The 20,424-nt window shown below is 50.6% G+C and overlaps 1 protein-coding gene across 4 annotated transcripts in view; it reads left to right on the top strand.

Moving 5' to 3' along the window:
• Positions 1-20,424, top strand: part of LOC120808129 (MAM domain-containing glycosylphosphatidylinositol anchor protein 2) — a 106,680-nt gene that overhangs the window by 69,587 nt on the left and 16,669 nt on the right. For 2 of the 4 annotated variants that reach the window (XM_078093622.1, XM_078093623.1), the window contains exons 9-11: positions 5,043-5,336; positions 11,745-12,017; positions 17,855-18,003. In XM_078093622.1, coding sequence (XP_077949748.1) covers positions 5,043-5,336; positions 11,745-12,017; positions 17,855-18,003 — 716 coding nt within the window. Of the gene's footprint in view, positions 1-5,015; positions 5,337-11,744; positions 12,018-17,854; positions 18,004-20,424 lie in introns of all 4 variants that reach the window. The other 2 variants (XM_078093621.1, XM_078093620.1) reach the window with 1 other exon arrangement.

Genomic DNA, 20,424 nt, shown 5'->3' with positions numbered 1-20,424 from the left:
TTGAGAAAAATATAAGTTGTTGCATTGACATGAAGCCGTTGCTGTCGTGGGAAATGTCGTCTTTTCCGCTGCTAACTGCTCCCGCCGCGTTGCCGGAATGTGGCCGGTCTGAATTCGAGGGGAAAAAAAAAAAAACGTTGCGCCGTCGCCCAGATTGGTGCCTTGAATCCGAGAACTTTCTTTCTTCGGCGCCCGCCGACTAAAGCTGCTCATGCGTCCGCCGCGCCATCCCCTCGCAGCCCGTTTCGAGGTGCGTAAGCCCAGTTTTTGTCCCTGTGCCTGTTGTCCTGAAGGGAGAAAGCCCGGCCCTCAATTATAAGCCTTAATAAAAGTGTCTGGGGGAGATTACAGAGCGGGTCTGCCAGGGCTCCGTGCTGCTGAAGTGCTCAGAAGTGGATTCGCTCGCTGGCTGTTCAAGCATCGGATTCCAGACTTATTCTCGGCCCTTATAAAAGAGAGTATTTGTTATGTATAAATATAATAATTATAACAGCCGCGGTGATTGCTCACCCTTTTGCAAAACAGCGCTATTATTTACCACCATTTACAAGCTCATAAAATAAGCATCTCTTCTTTTCTCGTCGAATACTTATTCATGAGTTCATGAGTCTGAAAAACGAGGACCTTCCCTTTGGATACTGTCAGGATTAACAGCTGCAAGACACAAAAAAAGCTGAAAGGAGTTATGAGTATTAGAGATCCCGTGAACGGGACCTGGCTGATAATTCCCCTCATTAGTCTGCATGTTAACGGTGTGTTTAGTGGGTGCGTCTTGCTGGATTATTGTTGGGCGATGCGGTTATCGCTATTTTTATGGGTCTGACTCTGAAATTGCATTTGGCTCCAGACTGGAACCACCACTGGGACCATCTCAGAGATCCATTTTAATAGCTGTTAAGGGTGCGGCGTTAACATTTAAAGGTAATATCTGCGTGTCACGATTGCCATAAACACTGCATTCCACTGCCTAGAATTAAAAGCAAATGCGAGAATAGTCTCTGTTTATAAATCCCGAATCGCTCTCCGTCTAATTGATGATGGCAAAGCAGGTATTAGGATTGTGGAGCTAAATAAATCCTTTCACAACGAGTTCCCCAATTAGCGTCCCGACCACACCCGAGACTCTGGCACCACCCAGTGTCCCCGTCAATCACAAGAAACGCTGCAGGTTAGTGAATTAAAAAGCGATCCGGTTTAATAGACACAAAGCACAGCCCTTATTTCTCGTGGCAAGTCGGGTTGGGTCACGCAGAGCTCTGGTGCCCGCCTCCGTCTGTCCGCTTGACTGTGATTCGCCGTGAGCGGCACATCGTCGCAGTGGGCGCCACACATGCGGAGCGCCGGCGGCCGAGCGACGTGCTTGTTTTCAGCAGTTCAGTTAATTGACCCCCGACGAAGACGGCGACCTGGCGGCGGCTGTGGTCGGGGTGCCGAGGTTCAACTTCCACTAGAAACCACTCGTGTGCTGCTTTTGCATCTTCAAAGAATGTCAGTGTTCTTTTAATATCCATTATATCCATTATAATATCCATTATATCCAAAACATCCATTATTATCAATGGATCTTTTATTATTTGGATAGTTAGTAGCGTGTGCTGGGGCGAGTCGTGGTACCTAAACTGGGATTGGTTGTAATGGTCCCCCTGGTCTGTTTATTAAAACGGATGAAATCACCTCTAACAACTCCAAGAGGCACGAAAAGGTTTGTGGCTGCGAACTGAGCTGAAATAATTACACGTGAGAGCGTGTAGATCGCAGCAGTCGATCAGCGGAACACGCAAACTGGCCCCGGGAGCCGTGAACTGGGCCGAAGGGGCCCGACAGCTGCCTCAGCGCTGGGAGCGATCTGCCGTGTGACAACAGAAGACGCCGCCGCGGTCCTGCCGCTTCTTCGAGGACGGCCATATTACCACCTGGCACCATGTGGCGGCACATCTGTGATGTTTCTGGAGAACAGTTAACAAAACAAAAAAACTGCTCCATATTGAACTCATTCGTGTAGATTTATGGCGGAAATCTACTGGTTACTATTGTAGGGAGATCTCACTAGTTTTCCCTTTAGTCCTTAAAATACGTAAATAGGATGTAAGTTGTTTGATGTCAGCGGAACGACATTCAAACACACACACACACACACACACACACAGAGTTGTGTGTTTCCTCAGCTGTGTGTCACTGCAGTCTATCAACCCACTTGGCCAATTTGAACACATCTGTGTTTGTTTGTTGCACTCCAGCGGCTCTGCCACACACACACACACACACACACACACACACACACAGACTCACAAAGACGTCCACCGTGGACCTCTGGGACTCCTTCATTTTGTCCCCAGAGGAGCAGAGAGTCCCGTCACACTGTGACCAACTCATCGGGCCCCCAGCTGCGTGAAGACACACAATCACGTGCATTTACACACACACACACACACACACACACTCTGCGTAGAGGGCGCTGCGTTGCCATGGCGATGGGGAGTGATGTCACCGCAAAAATACGAGTGGGGGGGGGGGGGGGTGTTGTTTATTGTGGAAGACGTCCGGTTATTTCCTGCTGAGAGGCTGCAGCTTCGTTCCCGCTGAGGCCGATCGGACTGGAGGAAACATTTGGGGCAAGTGGAGGAGAAGCGCCGTGGAAATAAATCAGCAATCAGCGGACGCCAGTGAGACGAGTGTCTGCCTGCCATCGTCTCTGACGAGATCACAGCTCCAACAGCTCCTTTGGTGCCAAACGGCATTGTGAATAACCGGTGTTCATTATCCCGTTCTAATGACACCAACATGTTTAATACTCGCCCGAAAAGTTGCATTCTGTTGTACGAGCTTAAAGCGGCTTTGCGTGTGGATTACGGCGTTTTCCTCCGTCGAAATACATTGATTCTTCAGTGCTGTATTTCCCATATTTAGCAGAATCGCTTAAGAAACGAATAAAACTACCACGCGTGTGTGTTCATGGCTGCTGTCAAAAGTAGAATGTTTTAGTTGTGGCTTCGATCTTCTGCTCAGGACACACACACACACACACACACACCGGCCGACAGGCCAGCGGATGACCGCAACGTAGCATTTAGCAGCTAAAGCAGCTTCAAACTGAGCTGACATTCATCACATGGCCCCGAACTCCGATCCCAAGACGTGGAAACGACGTGGAAACGACATGGGTTATTCTGCCGACACGTTTGCCATGTTGACGTTAGATGCTTCCCGAGAGTATGTTCGCTAAGGGAGGATTGTGTTGTCGTTGAGCTCCATTCATTACCGTTGTGCGCGCGATGTGTCAGTAACAAACCACACGTAGAGTTTACTTTTGCAGGCGGGAGCCTGAGAATCAGCCAGAGAATGAGCTTTTCTTCCGGTCTGATTCATCTACAATGGCTCCGGCTTTTTGAGCACATTAGCACCTTTTGTCCAAAAAGGACAAAAGAGATGATTGACAGTTGCAGGATTGAGATAGCAGCGAGGTCGTTTCCTCCCACCCAGACGGAGACGCAGTCCAAAGACATAAATGTGGACTCTCGCTTCGTTTTTTTGGGGGGGGGGGAGATTGCTGCCGATTTCATCACTACGGGACTTCATTGTGAATTGACTTCATTCCAACTGCCGCATTGTCGGGGGCCGAATGGCGGTGATTGGAAAAACCATCATGGAGGCATGACGCGGTTTCATCATTGCTGGGACAATTTTCACTCCTCGACTTTTTGGCTGTAAACCGCTTTTTTTGGGGGGGGGGCCCAGCGCCTGCAAAATAGTCATGGAGGTTTTGGACTCGCACACAAACGCGCGAACGCACTAAAAACACACACACGGCTCTCTGTAGGAGCCCGCGCCATTCGCCAGTTTTGTTAATTAAACAAATTGACTTGGCCGGCGTGCTTGATGAGTAACCACACTGCATGATCCAACCTGGTAGTTTTCCCGCTTTCCAAACACACACACACACACACACACACACACACACACACACACACACACACACACACACACTCAAAGAAACCTGCAAAATGTTTCCAGCAATTCGGCACTTTGCGCTTCTTTTATTACCATCCATTGATTCCCTGCAGCCGAGGCTCCTGGTGTGTGTTAAATAAAGGCGACGTGTTTTATGTGGGTCGTATTTTGTGTTACGCGTCCCGCAGTACCGCTACATCGCCATCGCGTCCCGTCTTGCATGCTCCGGGATACACAACGGGGCGCGCCGATGATGCAGGGGAGGCGGGAAGTGGACGCGATGGCGGTGGAGGTTTGCGATGACTGTGGCGGAATCCGCCCTGACGATCTCGCGATCGGAAAACGTGAGGCGAGGACGAACGTGGTGGTGGCGAGGAGGATGATGACATCCTAACGCCGATCGCCTTGACTGGTGGCGGTGCGTCGAAAGGGTGCCAAGTTTCTCAGGCAGATGTAGAGTAGATTAAATGTGATTATGAGATTATCGGGTGGATTACGTTGAGTGATTCATCGTCCGTTTTCGCTCCAAACAGCCTCTTCTTTAAGAACGTCGACTTCCATTTTGATTGCAGGAAGTCTGTCTCACCCTTTTCCTCTCGGGTGTCCAAAGACCAATAATGTGTTCATTTATTTGACTCCTTTTAATTGATCCCTTGCATGAAGCCCCCCCCCCCCCCTCGGCCTATCGCGGATGCCTCACCGATATTCCTTCTCTGTCAATTATCCGACTCGTTTGAAGGGGGACGTTTAGCTCCTCGTTCAGACCCTGGGATGAGTTCACGAGACGTCCTCGCTATTGATCTTTTTCATTGACCGTCACCGGCCACGACTCATTGCATTGCTCATCGATCGCCATTGCCTGATTTCGTCTAACGTCCTCACCGCTGCCCTGCCGTGACGCTTGACCGCCCCGGTCTCCGCCGCCAACGTCCGCGCGGCCCTTTCATCTATCGAGCTTCATTGCAACCTGGATGCTCATTCGCTCCCCCCCCCCCTCCCCCCCCCCCCTCCATGCCGTCGCCATTTCCTCTTACCCCGCCTGCTGACTTTCTAGAGCCCCATATCAGTCCCTCCTCTGTTTTTCTCTTTCTTAGTTCCCCCCAACCTGACAGTGCCCCGGGGCAAGTCGCCCCTGGTGGCCCGCGAGGGCGACACAGTGGAGCTGGAGTGCCTTGTTTCAGGGAAGCCCAAGCCCATCATCCTGTGGTCGCGGGCCGACAAGGAGGCGCCCATGCCGGACGGCGGCATGCAGATGGAGAGCTACGACGGCGTTCTGCGTATCGTTAATGTGTCCAGGGAGATGACGGGCTCGTACCGCTGCCAGACCAGCCAGTACAACGGCTTCAACGTGAAGCCCCGGGAGGCCGTGGTGGAGCTGATCGTGCAATGTGAGTAGCGTTTGTGTGCGTTTGTGTGCGTTGCGTGTTCGTCTCGTGGTGCGTCAGCCCTCTGTGTGATGTGTTTTTTTTTTTTATTCACGCAGCGTAATTAGTCTTTGTGTTCTGGTCCACGTTAACATTTCTTTCCCGCCGCGCCCGTCCATTTCCCTTCTGAAGGCTGTAATGAGTCCGACCCCCCCGCTGTTAAACACTACGGGCAGAACATTATCTGCACAACGCTTGAGTTTCTGATGTCCACACATAGTTTAGTTTGTGTGTGTGTGTGTGAGAAGATGGCAGAGAAGCCCCCCCCAAAGACTGCACGCCATGCCCCCCGGGGCCCCCCGCCCGCCCCCCCGTCTCCACTTCCCTTCCGTAAGATGACGGCTAATTAGCGAGCGGCTAATTTATTCCCCAACCAGTGTTCAATCTGCGGAGACTTGAATGGGATCTTTCGAACGTCAGGGATTCAAAGCCGGTGACGTTCCTCTCCGCCGACAACAGAGAGAGCGGGAAGGACGGACGGGGAGGAAATGAAAGCGAGCCGCGCGGGGCGCCGTCGTTCTCCGCCAAGTGATTATGGGAAATAGAAAATCGGCACATTGTTTTCCTCGTGGCCTACTTAGATAACCCGAGCATTCTTCCATCGCAACCGAGCCTGTTCACCAGCGCGTTGCCCCCTAAACTACACGTCCTCCCTTATTAAATCCACACATGGGATTCAAGAGTATTCAAGCCTTTAAAGTGTGAGTAAGAACACCGCATCGTTTCCAGACGTGACGCACCGACTACCAACATCTTGCTTAAAGAGGAAGAGGAGCTTCCCCCGTTCTGTCCTTCTTCCAACAGAGATTAGTGCATCATTCTGCCCTCGTGTTTGTTCTGGAGCGCCGCTGTTCTCTCTGCTGTGGCGTTCACACTTAAGCTTTCTGCGTCGAAGAGGACCGCGTTTTAATTAGCAACACTCGGGCGGATCCGCTGCCTCGTGCTAAGAGCGCGCGGCGCGGCGCGGATACATTGTTGGTTGGGAAATTTAAAAGAAGGCTTTTATTATTTCACATTTTTATCTTTCGTTCAGCGAGAAGCGAATCCTCCGAATCATTTCAGGTTCTTTTCTCATTTTTCCGCTGCATTTGAAGCCACAACAAACAGCCCAGAATCAAATCATTTCTTCAGATCCTCAGAGAGGTCTCATTGAAGATTGGGATCGAATCATCTATCAGATGAAAAATTGAGGTATTTCTCTAATGAAATGGGAAAAAAACTATAAAGACTTCATGTGAAGAAAGAGAATAACTACGAGCAATGAAAGACACACGTGACGTAAAGCGGGGCCGCCTCTACCTGAGAACGTGTTAAAACAAAAAGGGTTTTGAAACGGCCACGACGCGATTTGGCTCCCCGTGTCCGTCACTAACCGAAGGGAAACGGGTCCAGCTGGTCGCGGCGCCGATGCGACGGGAGAACCGATCTGATTAGCGACGCCGCGCGAGCGGAACTCTCTCCGACTGCCGGAGGAGAAAGTCTCTTATTTTCATCGAGCACCTTCTCGCTGCAAGTTATACTATTAAAGCGGGACGATGTTTCATGAGATGGCGGCGCAATACGTTAGAGGTCAGAAGGGTGAAACGGCAGAAAACAGCCAAGAGAAAACAATGTGTGAAAATGTTACACGGCAAGTAAAAGGAGACCACGAGCTTGTGGTGTTTCACGAAGCTGCGATTGTCAAAGAAAGGCCTCGTTGTGTTAAAAGTCCTTCACATCATCACGAGGGAACAGTGAAGCTCTTTGAATGTTGCTCACTTTGCAGCCACCCAATTTATGCATTTCCATGACTGGAGACTGCAGAACGCTGCTTGGGAGCAGCAACCGAAGAACCCAATTTCATCCGTATATCTGCAGGTGAGATGTCGAGAGACCCAGTTGGAAATGGCCAGTCTGGTTTTCACCCGCTGAGAAATACTACTTAACTTTGGAGCGATATTAAGCGGCCACGCTTAATATCGATATCGGCTCTCCAGCTCGGCCTCTTTAATAGTCAGGCGATCGACGGGTCTCGGGGGCTCCGAGCGCCGCTCCGAGAAGCAAAGGCGCAATTGCCACACAGGTCCCCCGCTGTGTCGGGGCGGGAAAACGGGGAGATGAGGTGACGCAAACACCAACGTCCACTTTGTGATCGGCCGCGACTTCCTTGGTCCTTCCCACTCGCACACAAAGCGAAAGCACATTCAGTCTGGTTAATTCCCGCCTTTTCCTTTCGGCGCAATTTATTCTGAGAGCGCAATTATTTCCCGTCCTGTAATATTCCCACAAAGCTCGCGCGACATCTGTTTGCCGTCTTCAAAGCAAGAAAGTTATCAGGGATTTCGGTCTTGATGAATCAATCATCTTGCCGCGTGTTCTCGGTGCGGCTCCCCTCATTGGGAGGCGACATCAAAGCTCACGTCCCAAAAAAAAGCGCCAACGGTTCTTTCAACGCGATCCGGCTTTTGTTTGTTTCCTCATTCCGCCCGTCGGTCCTTTCTCTTGGCCTTCGCCGTGGAGCCAATCCCCCCCCCCCGAGACGCGTCCCCTCGCCCGCACTTCCAGGTCCCAGCGTGAGCCGGCCCGCCTCTGGCGGCGAGTCACGTGCACAATGCCGCGGTTCAGAGAGAGGCGCGACGGCACCGACGCTGGCAAACGCCGACGGCTTTGATGTGTTAAAATCCCGGGAGCCGCATCTGTGGGCTGGCGGAGGCGACGGCGGGAGGAGGGGCAGAGCCTCCCGGGAGACGGCGCTCTGACGGAAACGCCAAATCCCGAGCTGTGACGTTCTCAGTCAGACCGGGCCGACGTGGTCCGGGGGGGCGGGGGGGGGGGCTGGAGAGAGGAACGGAGGTGCAGAGCGGTTTTCCCCTCGTCCCACTTCCCGCTTCGGTCATGGAGCTCGACCTTTTGGGCCCAGATGCAGCGGCTTTCCCCGTTTCCTCCCGTACGGCGGCCCACGACGCCTCCAGCGAGCGAGCGGCTCGCCGAGGAAGCGACGCCGGGATAAAGAGCTGACGTCCGGGGCGAAAGTAATGAGCGGAATTACCCCGATTATTGTTTTTAATTAATTAGCCCTCCTGCGTCAAGAAGGCCTGCGACGCCGGCCCCTGAGGCCCCCCCCCCCCCCTCCAAAGTGGATCACATTACAGCGATTCACACGAGCCCGACGCCAGCAAATTAATCGTTTGCATTACAGCGGGACTCACGCGCCGCGCTTGGGGACGAAATTTTAATAAGCCTTTTCTTTTTTTCTTTTTTCTTTTTTTTTTACCACGGAAACAATATTGAATTGATCAGCCGCGTCGGACGCGCGGCGGAGAAGGTCAGCGCGCTACGTCGCCTCGTAAACAGCAGCCGGCACGCGGCTCTGACAGAATAATTCACAACTTGGTCAACGCCATTATCCTCGCACTGAAGACTTTACATTGATTTTCATTAATTGTATATTTAAGTTCATAAATTATCTCTGCGTTTTAATAACAATATGGTAATGCAGACGGTTCTTAAGTTCATTGTTTGATTGCAGCGGCTGTAGCGTGAGGAAGGAGGGTTTACATTATTCAACGCGGGGGATTCATTATGAATCAGATGAATCATTTCACATTCTCTATATATCAGTTTGACTTCCTAATGAATGGAGTTTGCTCTTTCAAGACTTGAAATTGAAGCGTGTAATTCTACAAAGGTTATTCTCTCACAAGAATTCTTCGGTACAAAAGCAACGGCTTTGTTTCCTTCACACTGAAACACGTGACGTGTCGCAGGTACGTCACGTGTTTAAGTCGGATGCGTCAAATGTCCCCGATAAAGTAACCAAGTCGATCGTCCCAATGACTCCTTACAACAACAATAAAACAAAATTCTCAATGAAATAGGGAAAATAAGTATTTCCTTTTTATTTTCACTGTATTGGGTGTTTTTGGGGGAGTCTGGTGACACCGTAGAAGATACAAAGTCTCTTTCTACTTCAAGCAAACGTAGATAACAGATCCGTGGGCGTATTCGATCTGATCTGGAACGGGACCGTTTTATTACGGTTTTATTTGTGCCTTCATCTGAATCAAAGGTCTGAGCGCCGAGGCCACGAGGGAAAACGTTTGGCGTTTGTTCTCAGCAGAAAAGGGATGAAAGACGAAAGCTGAAGCGGCCGTTCATTGAAAAGCAGTCCGGCGGTATTTCACGTGCAGCTGCGTCGTTGTTGCGACGGGGGGGAGAAGGACGTCGTTCTCCCCTCACTCGTCCAAAGTCTCCACCGGGGACCGATGATCGGTTGCATCTCGCCCGCCGCCCCCCCCCCCCCCCGGCGTTTACTCTGCGACTCAGAGCAACTCCGAGGAACCTCGCCCGACGCACACCGGGGGGAGACGAGGCATGTGCCCCCTGCTTTGAAAGTATGTTTTAGTTATAAAGCCGATTGTTCTTTTTTTTTTCTTCTGCCGCCGACCCCAGAAACCTTTTTCTGTGTCAGCGGAAATGCACTTACTGCAATTTGTGGCGGCGCCACTCAGAGCGGCCGGGGAGCTGCGCTGTGATTCACAGGCCGCCACTTTTAATGGGATGAGTAGCGATTCAGACCTTTCTTCTGGGTTTGGGTAAAAGCAGAGGCTCATCACAAGGAGGCCTTGATTGCCGCTGCATTCAGGCGAGATGGAAGCCACTTTCCTCCCCACTTTGAGCACAGGTGAAGGAAACCGTGTTTGCAAACTTTTCTGGTCCATTTCCATTTCGGTCCAAACCTCTTTTTGGAAAATTTGTGTTTTTCTGTCTGCCTGTGTGCTATTATTTTTTTTTCATTCATATTCAAAACGTTTCAGCCTCATCACATCTATTGATTGGTCTTTAATCATAGTAATTCCAGATTTCTGTGTGTGATAAAGGACATCGAGGGGGAGAAGGTAAAATCCCATCTTCTCGGCTTGAGTTCACTCAATGAGAAAAAAAAATGAAATTATAGTTAGCTGCTCAAAATTGAAGCAATGGAAAAAATGTTCTGTGGGACCTTTGTGAAGCAGCTTCGATGCCACAACATCAATGTATATTTATAATATATTCATGTATTATTTTAGCAGATGGTTGAGTACAAAAGTGCACACACATTTATTTAGTCCACCTGTGAGATTAAGGTAAGTAAAAAAAAAAAAGTGATTTAAATTGCAAATAATGCTGCTAATATTCTCCTTTAATTGCAAATCCTATCAAGTTCGGAAGGCTCAGTAATTACATTACATTACCGTGTGTGAATAATGAAGGGAATTATGTTGCAGATTACGTTTCAATCAGGTGATCAGTGATCTGTAGCATTACATTCTCAAGAAGTGCCATGCAGACCCGTTCTCCCCAAACTACTTAGGAAATATGCAGATGCTTCACAGTTAAGGGTCTTTGTGTCTGTGTGTCCCTCCGCCAACATTCATTGTTCCTTCTTAAACGCCGCCTTCGTTTGTGTCGAGCATCTGCACGAGCACGTCGACAGCAAGAGATACTTAAGAGGGCGAAATTATTCTTAAGTCTGTGCACACGTAGGTGCTGCACGTAATCAAACGCTCATTTAACATGAGCCTAATGACAGAATGGTGCATTTGTGCCTCACAGAGGAAGCTTCTGGGTCGCTCCGAGGTCACATTCACCCCCCCTGACTGCGCTGAGACGCCCGGCTAAATAATTCACCACCACGTTGTCTGTGCGGGAAGGTGTGTGTGTGTGTGTGTGGGGGGGGGGTCGGGGGGGGTGAAGCCTGTCAGATACTCAAATAAGTTATTAATTTTCCATTTTGAAAGCTTGAGGTGCACTTCATCATCCTGTTACCAATTTTCTGTGAAGCGTGACTGATTTCATTCAGAACATTGTTCTACTTTTCATGCAAAATGGATCTCGCCGCAAACCAATTCAGACCCCCCCCCCCTCATCCTCCCCCCACGACTGCTTTCACTCGTCGCTGTTCGTCTATTACTCGAGCGAATTGACGTGCATGCCGGGTGTTTACAGTTCATATGTGACAAACTCACCTCACCGCTTCCATTCATGTTGAACTATCAGACTGTGTCTCTTTCCCCTTTGTCACCGTGTGATTTAAACATGTGTCGGCTGTCTCCTGTTTTGTCCCCACTTGTGTCCCTCTTAGGTCCTCGGCGAGCTGCAAGAACCACCATCACAGCAGTTGTTTCCACGCTTTCGTAACGTGTCCTCGAAGAGTTTCCAGCGTCTCGTGTCTTAACTTCTCCGTCCACCTTCTCTGTCTTCCAGATGCTTTTTCCTCGATGCCTTCCGTTCTGCCTTCTTTTCCTCGCGTCCCTGCACATTTCCAGCCGCACTAACCCCACACCGTCTCTTTCGACCCCTGTGAAAATGTCGGCTGAAAACTCACCCGAAGCCCGTCTGTGTCCCGCCCAGACCCTCCGACGGTGGAGCCGGTCAACACGGAGATGCGGCAGGGCCTGGGGAGGCCCGTGGTGATGACCTGCCGCGTGCTGCGAGCGCACCCCTCCCGCGTGCTGCGCTTCGAGTGGCTCCTGTCCAACCGGCTGCTCCACGCCGGCGCCTTCGACGCCCAGAGGGACGAGACGGAGTACACCATCCGCAGCCTGAACCGGGACGGCTGGGGCGAGTACACCTGCAACGTCATCAACGAGGCCGGAGCGGGCAAGTGCACCTTCCAGGTCACAGGTGAAGAGCGGGCCGATTGCGGCGCTTTTGCTTTTGTGGTGAAATCTCTTTGCTGAGCCCGTAGTTACTGTTGCTACGCAGCGAAACCTCACCTGCCACTACGTGTTTGTGACTTGCAATCTCGGCAAAAAAACAGCCGGTGATCAAGGTTTCCGCTGTGAACTTAAACCTTTAACAATCTTGTTCACGCTGTGTTTTAAGGGCTCGGATGTCTGAGCACAAAAGGACAATTCGTTTAGAGATAATAATAGATTGTCGGGTTGAGTAGGACACGTTAACGACTTTCCCCACGCAGAGAAGCTATTCTTTGCGACAACACAAACCCACTTTCTGCCATTGTTCTTCGCGTTGCCTGTTGCTTCTCGTCCGTCTGCTCCTTGTGTTTTATGACGGGACTAAATTAGTTTGGTGGCGTTTAGTGACCGCAGGAACGTCTCCATCTCGCAGACCTCCCGTTAGGGGAGGAGCATTGCCCTCCCCATTGATACGGTACTTCCCTCCTCCTCTTGCCATCATCTAATTGCACCTTTCCTCCTTCATCTTCCTATCTATTCTCCCCCCCCCTCACTGCAGTCCTCCCCGGTCAGACGGAAGCTCTTTCAGCCGTTATTGCTCATGTCCTCCTCCCTTCCCCCTCTTACCTCCTATACCCTCCCTTCCCCTTTCATCCTCCATCCCTCCACCCCCCCCCCCGCGCGACCCCCACTGCCGCTCCATTCCTCCCGCCCAATGCTCCAGATTCTCACCATCTGGACGCGGCGGCTGCCAAAGGTATGGAGGCTCTTTTAGTAACCCCCTGAGTGCGGGCGCATGGTGCAGAAAATCCACTTTTGTTACTCCCGTCATCCGTGAAATCTGGCGTTCCCTGAGCTCCCGTCTCTTATTCTTAAAGATTTGTTTAGAAATTAGATCCTGAAATTCCACAGCCGCAAGATGAGATCAGCCCTCTTCTGCGGGCGCGGCTGCAAGAAATAATCCCGTGCAGATCAGCTCCTCTCGGCGACTCGTCTCATTAAATATTTGTTGTGGCTCAACGCAGTTTCGGCGGCGTCTCGGGTCGACACCTCGGTCGGATATTCCCCCGCCGCCCTCCGCTCGGCTTCCTCTGCCGCCGCGTTGATGCGTGATAAACACGTCAGTCGGGAGCTCCGGCCCGAGGCCGCGGCGGCTTCAGCGATCAACGCCGCCATGCCGATCTCGACGCGTGCGAAACTCACCAGACGCCAGGCCGCTCTTTGGCTTATATGAGCGCCGTCGCGTCCAAAGGGGGCAGAGTGTGTGTGTGTGTGTGTGTGTGTGCGTGTGCATGGATGCCCGGTCATCGGGACATCTGTGGAAACAGCGAGTCGGCTGCGATGGCCAAGTCGGCCGTTAAACCTCGCCAGGGGAGGGGCCCCGTCGAGGGGAGTAACGTGCACCACTGAGCTTTGGCTCAGCCGCTCTGTCACTGCAGCCCGGACTGTTGAGCAAATGCTCAATTCCTGCGCTTTTAAAGAGTTTTTCGGGGGATAAAGAACGGAAAGCTTCCTCCGGGCTGCAGGCGAGTTCTGATGACGCGGCTGCAGCCCGTAGAAATAGTCGAATAGTCAATTTAGCACTCGGTATCATGAAGTACCTTTTGAAGGATGCGGTCTGATATTCCGGCGTGGAGCCGACAGTATCCACTCTTGAAACACCGGGTCCTACATCTCCCATAATGCTCTTCACCCTTCCCTGGGCCAGCTCTATCTGTGCCGCGGGCTTTCTATTGACCCCTGAGCCCCCCTCCCCCCCCCACCGATGACATCATTGGGGTTGTGTTTCGGCCTTAGAAAGCTCCCTGCAGAGCCGGCGGCGGCTGTCACCCCGAGGAAACGCCTCGCAACCGACGCCCGAGTGCAATGGACTCCGGACTCCACAGTTTGGCACCAATCACCTCAGTCGCCGTCGGCGACGGTCCCGTTTTCCCCCAAACGCAAGCCGAGTGAGTCGAGATTGAAGTTAGTCTATCCGAATGGGATGGATTCATTTACATGTATTTATAGAGTAATATTTCATTAACATGTAATTACTGACTTCAGGCCACATTTATCACTAAGTAGAGAGTCACGCCCTCCTTTCTAGACATCAAAGGACTGAACTTCTGAACTTCACGCCTAAAACCAGCAAAGCGTCCCGTCCCTTTTTTTTCTAAATACTTCCAGAATCCAAACGTGTAATAAAACTAATCCTGCGTAGCGAGTCCACACGTCTCCTCCTTTCATTTAGCAGACTCCCAAACGACGCATGGAATATTCACAAAGAAAGCTTTTCTCATTTTGCCCACATTTAATCCCTCTTCTCAGCGGTCTGTCGTGAATACAAGAGCCCAACAAGTCGCTCTCCCCCCCGGGGGGGACGGCGCTCGGGTAGCCGTTGTTTGCACAGCGCGAGTGTGTCGATGAAATGAATCCCGGCTGTGCGCCGCGACGTGCTCGCCCCGGCTGCAGCCGTCGTTCCTAATGATGCAGAGCACACGCGTGTTCCCACGTGCCTCCAAACCGCTCACACACACACACACACATTTGATCGACACTGGTCATGATTTTGTCATCTTGATCTATTTGTTTAGGCTCTTTGAGGTGCGTTTTAAAGAGGCCAGTTGGGCTTTTTTGAGCTTCAATCCAGTAGTTCTATATTACCTTTGTGTGTGTGTGTGTGTGTGTGTGTGTGTGTGTGTGTGTGTCTTTGTTCATATGGTCAAGCAAAAGACGAAAAAAACGGAATTGATTTTGCTTTCAAACCTGCACATTCCTCCATCTGGGGGATTTATAAACCGTCGGTTGGAGACGTTTGTCTCCGGTGAACAATTGTTGCAGACGTGTGTTTTTTATTAACTCGGCTGTCTGCGCCGCGTTCACCTGAGTTGACCATGACTCGTCAACATTTCTCCATTTCACACTCGCGTTGGGTCATGACGGACAAAACGTTCCACCGCGTCTGCCTCTTTTTCTTTTTGGATTAAGAGACGAGGGATGAGGAACAATGAGCCGAGTATTCAGGGTGGAAATAACTCACTTCTGCTTCAATGTCATTTCCTTTCAAATCGTTTTCTTAAAAAGGCCACAGAGGTTTCATGTTCTGTCCCAGGAGGACACATCCAGGCAAGTCTTCTCATCTGTTCCCTCGCAGTCCGTAAGCGGTTCGTGAGGTGGCGTCGGCTCGGCCCAGATGTTCGTCCGTATGTAAGCGTCATTTCTGCCACAAGAGCCTCCATCACGCATCAGCATCAGCACCGCGTAGCAGCGCTTAGCATATGGTGGTGTTTTCACAGGGAGAGGAAGCGCGTGTTCACAAACCCTATCAAAATGGAAAGGAAGTCCGCAAACAAGGTCAACGTCTCGCCTGGAGGGTTTTTACTGAATCACTGCGTCGGTTTACCTCTCTTAAATCAATTAAACCGTCCGTACTTGGTGGTGTAAGTGGGTCACGTAATGTGCTTCACCGCTAGAGACCCGTGATGTCGATCGATGGCCGTCATCACGTTCCATATGTTTTGGGTAAAAGACGACACTTGATATGTGTTTGTCTCTTTCCCTCTAACTGTGCGCCAAGAAATATTCCTTGATTCTTTAAAGACGCACGTTGAAAACAGTCGAGCCGACCGTTCGTGCCTTTCGCTCCACGGCGAAGAGCGTTACGGCGCCGAATGGACCGCATCAGGAGAAGCGACTGTATTTGCCCGGGCCGGTTTATGTAAGCTCGACTGTGCAGTGAATAAAACCCGCTCGATGCGCTGAAACGCCGTCGTCATCCCTGCTGCATTTTCTTGTTGGAAAATGGGTTTTCTCGGGGCGTCTCAGTGAGCCGCAGCCAGGTAGTTTGTCTGATGGCGTCTTCAGCTGCGAAAAACAAAAATGCGCCACTCGCAGTGTGAGAAGCGCTTGTCACCGCAACATAAAAGCTTTTGCACAGGTTTGTTTCTCTTTTAATTAAAATGGCGCGATGGCCGATGAATGAGTGTTCTCCTCCTTCGCCTATAGATAGATAGATAGATAGATTGATACTTTATTGATCCCTCAAGAGGGTAATTTTGGTATCACAGCAGCATGTACAGGGAAGAAAATAGAATAAAAAGATACACATTATATACAATATAATAAGATAGAAATATTAAATTATTAAATTAAATTAAAAAATATATATTATCATTTTATAATATATAATTCATAATATTTTAAATATCTTTATCCAAGTTTATTGATGTGATCAATGAATAATTATACTGATTTCATTCCTAAAATGCAGAACGAAATGGCATCATGAACACTTAAATACGTCAAAAGCCCAAAGCGTGCGTCCGTATCTGTGACTTTGTTGCTCATTCACTCAAACAGCACCGTTTCCTATGATTGTTAGTTAGCGAGGGAGGTTTTTGTTGAACGGCGCCCGTGGTCTTTGTGACGCGGCGTCTCACTGGCGTGTTTACGAGCAGCAATGGAGGTCTGTGACAGCTTCAGCTGCACACTTACACACCCATAGAGCAGGTTGAATGGAAAGCGCCGCAGTAAACCGCGCGCCTCCTCCATTCTGCAGGGTCGGGAAGGTTTGCTGTTAGCCGATGGGGCACATTTGAACCCTACGAGAAGCACCTGCAGCCACTGATTGCGCGCCGATGCCATTTGAATGGATTTAAATGCTGTTTTGACCTCTTGATCCTTCACATTGTCTCCAGAAATCATCCGCTATTTGCGATATTAACATTAGATCAGATTAGAACAGAAGCCACGAGTCAGCGTTTATTTGTGGAAATGGACGGAACGTTCACACAAAGGAGCCTCCTTGGATACCCAGGAGACCACTCCAGTGTAATTCCTCAATGACGTGACCTAACGTGACAGAATCATGCAACTGGTTTGACGTACATCAACTCCTCGCTGCTCAGGTACATCAAGTCCCGGCGCTGCTTTTTGTCTGAGCTAACAAAGGCCGCTGTCTTATCCGTGGCTATTAAAAATCATCTGCCTCGGGTGTTGTCATCCTCCCGATAAACAAGCTGAAATATCAGAGCAAGCTGACATTGAGGTGAATTACTATTCTTTGCCTGGAAGGTCATCCCGTGAGCTTGTTTCTAGATCTTGATTAAAGTACAATGTCCTGCCAGCTCTTGCACTTCAGCTGTCAGAAAATCGCTCTCGGGCTGCGACTGCAGAGCCGAAGATCTTGAAATATGTATTCAGCCCGCCGCCGCCGCTGCTGCTTCGGCAAATTACACCCTCGCAGATTCGGGGCGAACCGCGCCATTGGGGGAGAAGCCGCGGCGCTTGCGCCCGGGTGGTGAGTGGCCCGTCGATTGGGTTGGACGCACTCGTGAGGCGTCCTATGCGTGCGTTTCATTCGACGCCGTCGAGCGCTCTGCGATACGTCACGGCAGATGAAACTTTAATGGGCCCTCTGGGGGGGAAATGGGGTCGCAGCAGCAATGAGGAACGTCACACGGAGGCGGAATAGAACACACAGAGCATCTTACAGATGAAAGACGCTGTACGTCTTTGTGATGCTGATTCACAAAGAGGAAACACAAGTTTTCACTTTTAAAGATAAAGCACTGCAGCACAGAGGATTGAGATTTTACAATAATAACGACTGTGACTGAACAATGTCAAAGATTACAGTAGCTTTTCTGCACGTTTTATAATCCGCCTGCACGTTCATTGTATATCTCTGATATCTCGGCCTCTGCTGCTTTTTGTTTCCGTAACGAGTTTCTTCATGGACAAGTTTTAATTCACTCGTGGGACGCCTCGTTTTGCGCATGTGGGCCCCCCCCCCCCCCCCCCCCCCCACCGAGTGAGCTTACGAATCTGCTTCCCCTCCAGGCAAGGCCTACGCTCCGGAGTTCTACTACGACACCTACAGCCCGCTGTGGCAGAACCGGCCCAGGATCTACGGCTTCAAGCTGCAGTGGACCCAGATGAACCCAAACATGGTGGACCGCATCGTCGCCTACAGGCTGGGCATCAGACAGGTAGGCACCCCCCCGCCCCCCCCGGGGTCAGCCGGGGTCAGGACGCGCCGGCTGCTGGCACAGTAATCGACGAGTCGTCGTTTTTTCGGGGGGGGGGGGGGGGGGGGGGGGGGTTCTCCATCGTTGGAGCGAAAATCGCAAGTTGCGACTCGCTGCAAGGCGGGAGGGTTAAGATGCCGTCGCTGCCGGAGGAAAAAAAAAAAAAAAAAGAACATACATCAAAGGAAAGGAGAACGTGCTGCGACGCGAAATCCTTCTCCGCTCCGCTCGGCGTCAGCGAGCAAATCCTGACAGTTTGTGTTTGCGATGAATAATATAATTTCATGTTTGTTTCACACTGCGGCCTGAAGGGATTGAAGCCTGAGAACACGCTCCGAACCAGTTGTGTTTGCGCAGCTCACTGATTTTTCTGTCAACTATCTCAGCCGGTCTGCTCGGTAATAAACGATGTTCTGCTTTGCGGCGCCGGCGTCTGCGCTCGGCTCCCGGCTTTCTCTGAAAAGCTGCCGGGGAAAATGCAGAACATTCTCCTCTGCGTTTGTTACATTTAAAAAGAAAGCATCGCTATCGAGGAACCAGTGTTTGTGCAAAATTAGCTGTGTTGCACCTTCCTGCCTTGATGTTCCTCCCGAGGCTTCGTCCGGTGACCGTTATTTTCCTCGTCTCAGGCAAGAGGGGATTATTCGCCGCGAGGGCGACTCCCTGACTGCGTCCCGCGCCTGGCTCTGCGGCGCTCCCTCTGGGATCGATCGAGCGTCCGCTCAGAGCATTGACAGGATTTCTGTTGTGCCTTTTTTGGGGGGGGGAGGGGGGAGCGAAGAGGCAAGAGAGGGAACGAGTGAGAGGCCCGAGTGGCGGCAGAAGCACCTCTGCATTCACTTACCTCCACCGGGCGGTGGAGGTAAGTGAATGCAGAGGTGGAGAGGAGCGCTGCAGCAAGGGGGAGGAGGCTCGGGCACGTGGACTACACCTGCCTCCATCTATTTATAGATCCAGCCGCAGCTCCCCTGCCGTTCCCGGGGAACTGTTATCATTTGGTTGAATTAATGCTCAGAGCCGGCAGACCTTATGTCTCCGTAATGGACTGCTGAGAGAGGGAGGGAGGGAGGGAGGGGGGAGAGAGCCTGGCTCAGGGGTGAAATGGGATGGAAGGCCTCGCTAAAAGGCATCGAAAAAAAGGGGCGAGAATCACAAGACAACAAATCACGGAGGATGAAATGGCAAAGTTTGACATCTGGCCTTGTTGTTTCGATACGGCGGGCCGGCTGATTCAAAGCCGCCGCCCCCAACGCCGTCTTTTCCCCCCGTCCTCCTTCGTCTTTTTTCCAATTGATCCGTCAGGTCAGGCTGTACGGGCCGATCAACAGGAGCCGTACATTTTACAAGCGGGCAATCTACAGTAGATCGGCCTTCTTCAAACAACGCAGCGCCTCTTTGATTATTCCCGTCTCACGTTTGGCACGTTGCCGTCGCTTTAATCAAACCTGCTGTGATTTTTGAAGTTGCAGCCATGGAATTGTGGTGAATCAATGAGGAAAATTAGCCAAATGAAAGGTGGTGGGATGTAAACAGAAGCCTTAATTGGGCGCGGACGCGGGGATTCAGTCATCATTAAAGGGGATCCGAACAAAGGCGCAACAATCCAACAATCACGTGTCATTCAAAGCGTCTGAAAGGTCTCAATCAACATCTCAGATGTGATTTGCATGTTTAAATGTTTGTTTTTTTGTCAAAAAAATCTATTTGCTGACTTTTTGTTGGTGTTCAGAGTTGAAGTCAATGTTTGCAGGGACTTTTATGTGAAGTCTCCATCTGCCCGGAGCTTCAGAACACACACACACACACACACACACACACACACACACACACACACACACACACACACTCCCCAGTTAACTTCTCTTTATAACTAATTCTTTTTTGATCTGAAACAAAACTATTCATATACAAACTCCAGCATGCAAGCAATGTGATATTGAAATTTGGGGGCAGTCACATGGAAAAGTCAACTGGCAGAAGTTTGATGATCCGCCATTAAATACGATGCAATTTGTTTTTTGCTTTTCATTTAACGTACAGCGAGCTTCCATTTTTCCGCCTTCATCTCTCTTCATCTCACCACATTGTTCACATTCACATCTTCATGGGCACATATTTAATAACATTAGGAGACAAGTTATTTTCCTTAACTCTTTTATGTCCACATCAAATGTTGTCAGAATGCCACGTCCTCGCATGCTGCGTCCAAACGCACAGCGACAAACGGAGTGACGCCGCGTAATTAATGCCAATTAGCTTCGTCCCTTTTGTACTCAAATGTTAATGTCTCTCGAGTAAAAACCTGATTGGCGTTGTTCTCACACCTTGATGCACTCTGCGTGCTGTGCGACGGGCCTGTGAAGCCACTGATTGTGATGCAGA

The sequence above is a fragment of the Gasterosteus aculeatus genome, chromosome 18, assembly GCF_964276395.1.
Source record: "Gasterosteus aculeatus chromosome 18, fGasAcu3.hap1.1, whole genome shotgun sequence".
Classification (NCBI taxonomy): domain Eukaryota; kingdom Metazoa; phylum Chordata; class Actinopteri; order Perciformes; family Gasterosteidae; genus Gasterosteus; species Gasterosteus aculeatus.
This window is presented reverse-complemented; position numbering and strand designations above follow the sequence as displayed.